Below are 12,430 nucleotides of genomic sequence, written 5' to 3'. Positions count from 1 at the left end.
CTGTCTACCTCCATGAGATCAACTTTTTTAGCTCCCACATATGAGTAGGAGCATATGATATTTGCCTTGCTGTGCCTGGCTCATTTCACTTAACACAGTGACCTCCAGTGCCATTCATGTTGCTGCAAATGACAGGTTTTCATTCTTTTTATGGCCGAATAGTCTTCCATTGTGTATATATACACCACATTTTCTCGATCCATCCATCCACTGACCATACAGTCTGTTTCACAAAGGTAGCTTCACCTGTATAGGGCCAGGGTCCCTGCTCCCTGGGCCAGATGCTGAAGACCAAAGTTCAGGGAGCCCCAGACTGAGCTCCTTCCACCATCCAGTCCTCAGTCTCAGGGGCCCCAGAGAGTCCCCAGCAGCTGCAGGGCAGGTCATCCCCTCCCGGTATCAAGACCATCTGCTCCTTTTGATTCTCCCCTATTCTGTTTCTTCCTTCTAGAAATCTGAGTAACAATAAGATCAAGGAGGTGCGAGAGGGAGCTTTCGATGGAGCAGCCAGCGTGCAGGAGCTGATGCTGACAGGGAACCAGCTGGAGACCGTGCACGGGCGTGTGTTCCGTGGCCTCAGTGGCCTCAAAACCTTGTGAGTGCCTGGGGTGGGGCCTGGGCCAAGACCCAGAGGGAGACGGGAGAGCAGGGGAATTAGAGACAGACTATGAAGGCAAGTGGGACCCAGGCACTGTCTTGGCCTGCTGAATCCCTCTCTTCCTGGAGTCAGAGTCATCAGACATTCCGCAGCCTTGGATGGGAAAGAATTTAGCATGCTGAACACCTCCAGCACACACACTCACACACACACACCACACACACACCCAACATAGTCACCCCACTCTCGTGTATACACGTATATAGATTTATACCAGAAACTTGCTGAAGGAGGCACACAAACAGACATTTACCCACAAACATAAGCATAAGGACCTTTATAAAAATGATATATGCAGACACATGCAACATGCACATAAACATATATACAAACAGGCACAGACACACAAGCACACACATACATACAAGCTGATGTCTACAACCACGTCTTGATTCTCTCTTCTCTTCCCAGAAATATGTGTGCACACCCTAGCAGCCACACAATATGCATGTGTATACATACATATGCATGACATGTGCTTCCAAGAAAGCATGCACAAACAATAATGTACATACACATTTACACACAGCCCCAGTGGGGCTCCAGTCCCTGCTATCACAGGACAAACCTGATCAACATGGCTGGACTGAGCTTAGAATTGGCAAAAGCATCTCACCTATACACACACACACACCACCGTGGCACCATTTGGGACAGAAAAGATCATGCCTGTGCTCTCTCATCCCCACCCCTCTCCCTGTAGGATGCTGAGGAGTAACTTGATCAGCTGTGTGAGTAATGACACCTTTGCCGGCCTGAGTTCGGTGAGACTGCTGTCCCTCTATGACAATCGGATCACCACCATCACCCCTGGGGCCTTCACCACGCTTGTCTCCCTGTCCACCATGTAAGTTCTCCTGGGTCCACTGCCCACGGACTCTGGGGTCCCACTCTGCAGCGCTGTCTCCTCCCACCTCCCTGCTACCTCTAGCCAGGCTTATCTATCTGTCTGTCCACTTAAAAACTCGTTAGGCTTTCTGTATGTGCCAGGCAGGCATCGTCTAGGTGTTGAGGCTGCACACACCCGGCCCCTCCTTCCTGGAACTCACAGCACAGTGAATTGCCACAGAAAGCATGTCCACAGTGATTTGAAAACCCAAGCTGGAAGGCCAGGCATGGTGGCTCACGCCTGTAATCCTAGCACTTTGGGAGGCTGAGGTGGGTGGATCACCTGAGGTGAGGAATTCGAAACCAGCCTGACCAACATGGTGAAACCCCTTCTCTACTAAAAATACAAAAGTTAGCCAGTTCTGGTGGCGAGTATCCGTAATCCCAGCTACCTGGGAGACTGAGGCAGGACAGTTGCTGGAACCCGGGAGGCGGAGGCTGCAGTGAGCTGAGATCATGCCACTGCATTCCAGCCTAGGTGACAGAGCAAGATTCCATGTCAAAAAAAAAAAAAAAAACCAGGGGCTTTGTTGAGAAACACTGGAGCTGTATTCTGGAAGGTAAGTGGGAGTTAGCTGTTGAAGAATGTGGACAGTGCAGTTCCTTCAGAGGGAAGGGCATGTCCAAGGGCCCTGTGGTTGGTCGCAACAGAGCAAATATGTGGGACTGAACATCTGTCAGCATGGTCACAGTGCTGAATGAGGGAGGGCATGACGTAAGGCAAGGCTGAAGAGGAAACCAGGGTCAGGCTGCAGGACTGCTGTGGGCCATCTCGTCTTTGTCCAGAGCACATTAGGAAGACTGGGACCTTTAAGTAGACCTTAAGTAAGACATCACCAGACAGGGGTTTTAAAAAGATGTCACTGGCGGCCAGGCTTGGTGGCTCACGCCTGTAATCCCAGCACTTTGGGAGGCCGAGGCAGGTGGATCACAAGGTCAAGAGATCAAGACCATCCTGGCCAGTGTGGTGAAACCCCATCTCTACTAAAAATGCAAAAATTGCCTGGGCGTGGTGGTGGTGCACACCTGTGGTCCCAGCTACTCAGGAGGCTGAGGCAGGAGAATCGCTTGAACCCGGGAGGTGGAGGTTGCAGTGACTCGAGATTGTGCCACTGCACTCCACTCCAGCCTGGCAACAGAGCGAGAGCGAGACTTCGTCTCAAAAAAAAAAAAAAGATGTCACTGGCTGCTTTCAGTGGGTATCAGAACCAGAATTAGAACCCAGCTTTCTGGGCACCTAAAGGAGTGCTCCTGCCCGGGTAGTGCGCTGTCGTGGGAAGGGAGCCTCTGTGGAATAATGGGTAAGACTCTAGAGCCAAATTTCCTAGGTTCAGATCCTGGCTGTGCCTCTTGTTAGCTGTGTGACCTTGGGAAAGTGACTTCATCTCTGTGTGTTTCCATTTCCCTTCTGCATAATCTACCTCCTAGGATGGTTATGAGGATTGAATGTGGTGATGCTTGTAAAACACACAGCAAGGGCCTAGGTGTAGAAAGTGCTCAACACGTGTGTGTTTTACAGCTGCTCGTCGTATTTCCATGTGGCTCTGTTATCCTTAGTCGCTGGTTTATTGTCCCGTCTCTAACCTTCCCCAAAGACCCTTTGGAAGGCAGAAGCAAAGGCTGCTGCCACACCTCCTGTTGCTGCCCTATGCCTACTGCACTTGGAATCAAAGCCGAAGTTAGAGGAGGGCCTAAAGGCCGGCCCCACGTCATCTGGCCCCTCATGCCCTGCCTGTCCCCTCCCTCTCTCCATTCTAGCTCCGTGGGGCTCCTCGCCATTTTCCCATGATCCAAGCCCACTCCAACCTTGGAACTTGGCACTCCCTGGAGCACCCTCCCCCAGCCTCCCTCCCCCCAGCCTCTCTCCCTTCCACCTTTGCTCAAGGGTCACCTGCCTCACCCCGTTCTACCCCTCTGCCATAGCCCCAATCCCTCTAGCCCTGCCCCTTAATATTACAAAGCACTAACCATGTCCTAACATACTGTGTCATTTACTAACTTGCTGTTAATCATATATTATCTGCCCACCATCATATAAGATCCCGAAGGACAGGGATTTGTGGCTGTTTTGTTCACTGCTGCATCCTTAATGTTTAGATCTGTGCCAAGAGCACAAGCAGATGCCCGGCATATAATTGTTGAGTAAAGGAATGAATCGAATGAACGAGTGATGTCAACAGGAGAGGACAATGGGTTGGGAGCTAACATCAGTGAACTGGTCCATTTTAGTCCATATTTAGCCCCTCCTAGGTACCTCCACGTTGGAAATCCAAAGACACCTAAGATGCCCAGAAGGGCAGAGTCACAAAGCATTCAGGGAACCAGCTCTGACCCATGAAGTAACTTGCCCCGCTTCACACAGCTACTGAGTGTCAGAGCCTGGACTCCAACCCCGAAACAGCCACTCTCAAGCCCTTCATTGCTGTATCATCCTACAGCCACTCAAGGGCTGTCTGCCCCGCTTAAATAAGCTCCCCAAGCTTCACTTTCCTCATGTGAGAAAAGGAAGATAATGTTACCTCCTTCATAGGGTCGCTGTGACAGGAATGAATGAGACAATGGATTTATAAAGTGGGTGGCATGGTCCCAGTCCTGTAGTAAACACTCAGGAAGGGATAGCTGCCATCATCCCCTCATCTCTCCATCAGTCCCATTGTTTCAGTCCACAGATGCGTATAAAGTGCCTGTGATGACATAACGCTAGTTTCTGGATATGCAGAGGCAAACAGACCCTACCCTCGTGTATGTAGAGTCCAAGGTGCAAGGCGAGCACAGAAACCAGTCACCGCACACTCCCATGGGTGCTATGGGGAGAATGAAAGGGAATGAGGGAAAAGATATGATAGGGCTGAAATATCCCACTTGATATGGGGGACTCAGAGAAGGCTTCCTTGATGAAATGTCATTGAAGCCAAGGACTAAAGAATGAGAAGAAGCCAGCCAGGCAACCTGTAAAGATACGGGTTCCCAGCAAGGACAGTAGCAAGTGTGAAGGCTCTCGGGGTGAATCTCTGCTAAGGACCCAAAGGCAGTTCACACAGCCAGGGCTTGGTACCCAAGGGAGGGCATGGCGAGAGACCACAGCCACATCCATCAGAGGCGAGGGTCTGGAATGAGACCCTCACAGAGACTGCATCTGGGGAAGAGCCTACGTTTCCTTCCTGAGACCTCCTCCTTCCTGGCTAGGAGAGCTGGGCTCTGGGCAGCAGATCCCAGGGCCACTCCCACAGTAGAAGGGTGGAGGCTAAGCACCCTTCTCTCTTCCTAGAAACCTCCTGTCCAACCCCTTCAACTGCAACTGCCACCTGGCCTGGCTCGGCAAGTGGTTGAGGAAGAGGCGGATCGTCAGTGGGAACCCTAGGTGCCAGAAGCCATTTTTCCTCAAGGAGATTCCCATCCAGGATGTGGCCATCCAGGACTTCACCTGTGACGGTAAGAAGGCTGTGGGTCAAGGTCTGCGGGGAAGGCCCTGGGAAGGCAAGGAAGATGGCGAAGATGCAGGATCAGATACTCCCTGAGATCCAATTCCACTTTGCTTTGGGCATGCAGCTGGAGCTCTGGAGAGCTCTGCAGATCTGCTACTAGCCCACATGGCTCCTTCATGCAAATTAAGAAAAGGTGCCCATTTCAGCAGTCATTTTACTTCCATCAGTTAGAAATCTGTCATAATATATTGATTTCATTAAGACAAGACACCTGCCCATTAAAACAAGATACTGCCATCTATGAGAACACTGTTGTACCAAATATACTCATCTGTCATGTCCACAGTGAGATTGGTGCCCCTTAAATGATATGGCACCCTTGTGGAGTGCACAACCTATACAACTGTACATGGGAGCCCTGGCCTCAGTCTTCCTGTCAGCATCATGACGAGACTCAGTATGTACTCATGAGAAACAGACTTCAAGAAAAGTCTTGTCACTGGCTGGGGATATGGATATCTGAGGCTTTGGTTCTCAGGATCCCAGAGGGCATATTTATTTGCATAAATTCAAGCCAGCACAGTTCTTTACTTGATCAACTTTGGGTTATCTAGAGACAGATAATTAACTGAGATTAAGGCATAATGGAGGCTTGGGACATACTGAACACCCCAGAGGGACTGTGTAGTTGTGGGAGCAGAGAAAGAAAGGAGAAAGAGGAAGGGAAAAGACAAGGCTCTGCCCCCCTCCCCCTGACCACTCCTTCAATCAATTCGGCTTATTCCTGATATGGTTAACGGTGACCTCTTTCCTGTTATTCTTGCTGAGCCTCCTTGATGGTCTTCATCTTATGTCAAATGAGGTAAAAGGTAGGCGACACCCGCCAACCACGGATGAGACCAGCGGGTACCCTATTCCTGGTTCTAGAACACAGCGGGGACAGGGGACAACTTGTCTTTGTGGAGAACACGCAGCCTTGCTCACTGGCTCCCCCTAGTGGGGCTTATCTCCCACAACCCTCACCCTCTCTGGGGCTCTCCACAGGCAACGACGAGAGTAGCTGCCAGCTGAGCCCGCGCTGCCCGGAGCAGTGCACCTGTATGGAGACAGTGGTGCGATGCAGCAACAAGGGGCTCCGCGCCCTCCCCAAAGGCATGCCCAAGGATGTGACCGAGCTGTAAGTACCCCCAGCTGCCTCCAAGCACCCTGTCATCTCACCACCAGCAGCATCCTCCATACTTTACCCCAGAATCTCAAGCAAGGCAACATGGCGAAACTGCCCGGGGGAGACCCTACTTGAATGGATCCCAGCAAGATGGCAATGGAGCCCTCACCAAGATGGCAGCCATGGGCTTTGACAAGGGCACAGGAAACACGGCTCCCCCCAGTGCCTCTGCCTGGCAGAGGAGGAGTCTCTGACCCTGTAATTCCTAAAGATACCCTGAATATAAGTGGGAGGGTTATTGCCTCATTTTCCGTATCACCCCTGAAACCTCTGCTCTGTACACCCTCTTCCTAAGACTCCTCAGCAGTCTCTCAGTCTGATCCCGGCAGCAGTGCAGGATAATTGTGAAAACATTGTCCAGCGGGCACCGTGGCTTACAAAGCACTTTTCTGAATAGGATCCTATTCCACGTTCAAACAGCCCTGTCAAGCATGCGGCCCCATTTCACAGATGAGGTCTTAGCTCTGAGTCCCATTCATTCTCAGAACAGGAGCTTTCTTATTCCACAACCCGAGCTCCTGCCACTGACTCCTCAGGTCCTGTTTCTGCACCAGAAACTCCCAGGGCTCTTAATATTATGGAGAAAATCGTATTTCTGCCCCCCAGGAAAGCACAGACAGAAGGACAAGGCACGGTCCCCCATTGAGGGGGCCTCCCTGGAATGCACCAAGAGCACTGCAGCTAGGACCAGAGGAGCACCACACACTCACACAACCAACACACACCATGTGCACACTCGCATCCATCCACTCCTTCACTCATCCACTCAACGCATATTGACCAGGTTTCTCGGGTATGAAGTACTCTGCTCACATTGGAGAGACAATGGCGAGCAAAATGGGTGTGACCCCTACACTCACGGGGCTCGTGGTTTATTAAGGAAGGCAGACATTCACTCGATCATTGCAGATGCACATGCGAAGTGACAACTGAAAAATGCTACAAAAAGAGAGGTACAAGGTTGCTAGGACACGCAAAGTGAGAAGTGTGACAGAGACATGAAGCTCTGAGAAAGCTGCCCTGGTGAAATGATGCTAGAGCTGCAATCTGAGGGGTGAGGGGCAGGTCACTAGGAGGGAGGAGGCAGTGCTCTGGCTGAAGTTGCTGCATAAGCAAAGGCCCTGTATGGGAGCGGGCAGAGCGAGGGAGAGGCAACGGGAACAGCTTAAGTGCCTGAGCAGCAACACACCCACAAACCCACACCACACACCACCACACCACACACCACCATACCACACACCACCACACCACCACACCACCACACTCACACACCACACACCACCACACACCACCACACCCACACCACCGCACACCACCACACACCACCCCACCCACACCACACACCACCACACCACACACCACCACACCCACACCACCACACCCACACCACCACACTCACACACCACACACCACCACACCCACACCACACACCATCACACTCACACACCACACACCACCACACTCACACCACCACACACCACCACACCCACACCACACACCACCACACTCACCACCACACACCACCACACCCACACCACACACCACCACACTCACACACCACACACCACCACACTCACACACCACACACTACCACACACCACCACACCCACACCACCACCCCACACATCACCACACATCACCACACCACACCCACACACATCTGATGCTTGACTTTGACATCTCTCTTGCCAGGCCCCATGCACATCCCCTTTTCTGGGCCAGGTTAGCACGTACAGGCATACCTTGCAGATATTGTGGGTTCAGTTCCAGACCACCATAAAGCACAAACTGCAATGAAGCAAGTCACACAAATGTTTTGGTTTCCCAGTGCATATCGAAGTTATGTTTATACTATACCGTAGTCTATTAAGTGTGCAATCTCATTGTGTTGGAAAAAAACCAGTGTACCAGTGTACATACCTTAATTCAAAAATGCTTTATTGCTAAAAAAATGCTAATGATCCCCTGAGCCTCCAGCGAGTTGTAATCTTTTTCCTAGTGGGGGGTCTTGTCTTGATGTTGATGGCTGCTATCTGATCAGGGTGGTGGTGGCCAACATTGGGTGGCTATGGCAATTTCTTAAAATAAGACAGTAGTGAGGTTTGTCACATCGATGGACTCTTTCTTCATGAAAGATTTCTCTGCAGTACACAATGCTGTTTAACATCATGTTCCCATAGTAGAAGTTCTTTTAAAATTGGAGTCAAGGTCAGGCGCGGTGGCTCACGCCTGTAATCCCAGCACTTTGGGAGGCCAAGGCAGGTGGATCACTTGAGGTCAGAAGTTCGAGACCAACCTGGCCAACATGGTGAAACCCCATCTCTACTGAAAATACAAAAATTATAGGGCATGGTGGCATACGCCTGTGATTCCAGCTACTGGGGAGGCTGAGGTATGAGAATGGCTTGAACCTGGGGAGTGGAAGTTGCAGTGAACCAAGATCGTGCCACTGCACTCCAGCTTGGGCAATAAAGTGAGACTCTGTCTCAAAAAAAAAAAAAAAAAAAATGGAGTCAGTCCTCTCAAATCCTGCTACTGCTTTATCAACTGAGGTTATATAATATTCTAAATCCTTTGTTGTCATTTCAACAACGTTCACAGCATCTTCACCAAAAGTAGATTCCATTTCAAGAAACCAATTTCTTTCCTCATCTATAAGAAGCAACTCCTTATCTGCTCAAGTTTTAGCCTGAGATTGCAGCAATTCAGTCACATCTTCAGGCTCCACTTCTAATTCTAGTTCTCACTATTTTCACCATATCTGCAGCTACTTCCTCCACTGAAGTCTTGAACCCCTCAAGGTCATCCATATGGTTGGAATCAACTTCTTCCAAACTCCTATTAATGTTGCTATTTTGACCTCCTACCATGAATCACAAATGTTCAAATGGCATCTAGAACAGTGAACCCTTTCCAAAAGCTTTTCAGTTTAGTCTGCCCAAATCCACAGAGGAATCACCATCTATGGCAGTTATGGCCTTACAAAATATAGTTCTTAAATAATAAGACTTGAAAGTTGAAATTACTCCTTGATCCATGGGCTGCAGAATGGATGTTATGTTAGCAGACATGAAAACAACATTAATCTGTGTGTACATCTCCATGAGAGCTCTTAGATGACCAGGTACATTGTCAGTGAGCAGTAATATTTTGAAAGAAATCTTTATGTTTGTGCAGCAGGTCTCAACGATGGGCTTAAAATATTCAGCAAAATATGACATAAACAGACATGCCATCATCCAGTCTTTGTTGCTATATTTCTACAACACAGGCAGAGTAGATTTAGCATAATAAAAGCCCTAGGATTTTCAAAACAGTAAATGAGTATTGACTTCAACTTCAAGTCACCGTCAGCAGTGGCCCCTAACAAGAGAGTCAGCCTGCCCTTTGAAGCTTTGAAACCAGGCATTGACTTCTCTTCTCTATCTGTGAAAGTCTTAGATGGCAACTTCTTTCAATAAAAGGCTATTTTGTCTCCACAGAAGATCTGTTGTTTAATGTGGCCACCTTCATCAATTATCTTAGCTAGATCATCTGGATAACTTGCTACAGCTTCTCCGTCAGCACTTGCTGCTTTACTTTACACTTTCCTGTTATGAAGATAGCTTCTTTTGTTTTGTTTTGTTTTGTTTTGTTTTGTTTTGTTTTGAGATGGAGTCTCGCTCTTTCACCCAGGCTGGAGTGCCATGGCACAATCTCGGCTCACTGCAAGCTCCACCTCCTGGGTTAATGCCATTCTCCTGCCTCAGCTTCCCCCTTAGCTGGGACTACAGGAGCCCGCCACCACGCCCGGCTAATTTTTTGTATTTTTAGTGGAGACAGGGTTACACCATGTTAGCCAGGATGGTCTCTATCTCCTGACCTCATGATCCACCCGCCCCGGCTTCCCAGAGTGCTGGGATTTCAGGTGTGAGCCACTGCGCCCAGCCAGCTTCTTTTCTTAAACCTCATGAACCAACTATTGCTAGCTTCAAACTTTTCTTCTGCAGTTTTCTCACCTCTGTCAGCCTTCACAGAATTAAGGAGAGTTAGGGCCTTGCTCTGGATTAGGCTTTGGCTTGAGGGAATGTTTAGCTGGTTTGATTTTTCTATCCAGACCGCTAAAAGTTTTTGCATGTCAGCAATAAGTCTTTCTCATCATTCATGTGTACATTGGACTAGCACTTTTAATTTTCTTCAAGAACTTTTTATTTGCGTTCACAACTCGGCTATTTGGTCCAAGAGGCCTAGCTTTGATCCGTCTTCGTTTTTGATATGTCTTCCTCACTAAACTTCATCATTTCTATCTTTTGATTTAAAGTGAGAGATGTGTGATTCTTAGAGGCCATTGTAGGGTTATTAGTTGGCCCAATTTCAATATTGTACTGTGTCTCCGGAAATAGGGAGGTCCGAGGAGAGGGAGACAGGGAACAGCTAGTTGGTAGAGCAGTCAGAGCACACACAACATTTATCAATTAAATTCATCATCTTTGATGGGCATGGTTCGTGGTGCCTCAAAACAATTACAATAAAGACATCAAAGACCACTGATCACAGATCACCATAAAAGTATTATAATAGTGAAAAAGTTTTAAATATTGTGAGAATTACCAAAATGTAACACAGAGACATGAAGTCAGATATGCTGTTGGAAAAATGGCACTAATAGACTTGCTTGCGGTGGGATTGCCATAAACCTTCAATTTTTAAAAAACACAATATCTACAAAGTGCAATAAAGCAAAGTGCAATAAAACAAGGTACGCAGTACCCTCAGATGTAAGTGACAGAACGCGACCCAGACTCCTCCAGAGTTGCTTTGATCTGCCCTTCTAATAACGCCTCTGGGGACAGAACTTGAACATGCCAGTTTCTTAGACTAGCACATGACGTGAACCTCCAGGGTTCATGCCATTTTCCTGGCTTAGCTTCTCCAGTAGCTGGGACTACAGGCGCATGCCACCACGCTCAGCTGATTTTTGTATTTTTTTTTTAGTAGAGATGGTGTTTCACCCTGTTGGCCAGGATAGTCTCGATCTCTTGACCTTGGGATCTGCCCATCTCAGCCTCCCAAAGTGCTGGGATAACAGACACATTCTGACATTATAATTGCAGTACGTGCATCCAGCCCTGGAGCCCGGTATCTTCCAGTGCCTTCTTCAGTTACCTGAGTTGATAAATTCTCTTTATGCTTAAGGTGGTTTGAGCTGATTTTCTTCCTCTTTGCCCAGGAGGAAAGCTAATATACCACTTTGTAAGCTAGCTGTGAGGATTAAAAGACCAGATGCCAGTGGTTCAGAAGCACTCAGTCACATTAGCTATGATGATTGTTATCACTGTCATGACTCCTCCTCTATGTTTTTGAGTGGATTTTGGGGCCAGTCCCCTGGGAGTTACCCACATAGGGTAGAAGCCTGAAAGTGTGCAGCTTGTATGTCTCAAAGGCCGTGGTGAGTCCTGTGACCTGATTCCAGGACTGCAGAGGAGACATTGCATTTTGGCATAGTGGTCAGCGCCTGTCCCCTTTCTCTCTGCATCTTCCATTTCACCCCACTCCTCAATTCCCATCAGAGGCCTCTCTGGGTGAGGAAGAAAACACCTCATTTTTACATAGGCCAGCTCCCTCCAGTCTGAAATGGGTGCAGATAAAAACATGCTAGCCTGCGATGGGGAAGCAGGTAGAATGTGGTAGAAAGAGCACTGGGCTAGGAGCCCAGAGGTGAGTCCCAGCCTTGGTTCTGCCTGTGCCTTGGGGCTACTCAGCAGCATCTCTTCCCACTCCTGCCCCCAGAAGCCACATTGCAGCCACACCTGTAGCTTCTTGTGATTCCCCCAATGCATATGCCTTTCCTGACTTCAGGGCCTCTGTCCAGGGCATTTATATTCTCCCGGCCTAGAATGTTCTTCGCTGCCATCCCTACTTAGGTAACCCCCTCTGGTTTCTCAGTGTCAGTCCTGGAAGCCCAAGTTAAGAGGAGTGATTCTGAAAACAAATAGTCTTGGGTTTAAATTCCAACTTTACTACCTACTGATTGCATCACTTTGGGCAAGTTACTTAATCTCATTCAGCCTCTATTTACTGATCTGTGAAATGGGGATAACAGCGGTCTATCCTTCACAAGGCAGAGGGTGACTAAGATAACATAACTAAAGCACTTAGCCCTTTGTGCAGCACATAGTCACGGTTTGATGAATGTCAGTGCTGATTATTAACCTTCCTTTCAGAAAGCCTTTTGGGTGGCTAAGACTGGGTTAG

The 12,430-nt window shown here is 48.7% G+C and overlaps 1 protein-coding gene across 1 annotated transcript in view; it reads left to right on the top strand.

Moving 5' to 3' along the window:
- SLIT3 (slit guidance ligand 3) overlaps positions 1–12,430 on the top strand; it is a 636,015-nt gene that overhangs the window by 547,512 nt on the left and 76,073 nt on the right. The window contains exons 17-20 of the mRNA XM_016954159.4: positions 452–595; positions 1,362–1,505; positions 4,815–4,978; positions 6,016–6,148. Coding sequence (XP_016809648.2) covers positions 452–595; positions 1,362–1,505; positions 4,815–4,978; positions 6,016–6,148 — 585 coding nt within the window. The remainder of the gene's footprint in view (positions 1–451; positions 596–1,361; positions 1,506–4,814; positions 4,979–6,015; positions 6,149–12,430) is intronic.

The sequence above is a fragment of the Pan troglodytes genome, chromosome 4 (assembly GCF_028858775.2).
Source record: "Pan troglodytes isolate AG18354 chromosome 4, NHGRI_mPanTro3-v2.0_pri, whole genome shotgun sequence".
Lineage (NCBI taxonomy): Eukaryota > Metazoa > Chordata > Mammalia > Primates > Hominidae > Pan > Pan troglodytes.
Note: the sequence above shows the minus strand (reverse complement) of the source record. Positions and strands in the feature narration are given on the sequence as shown.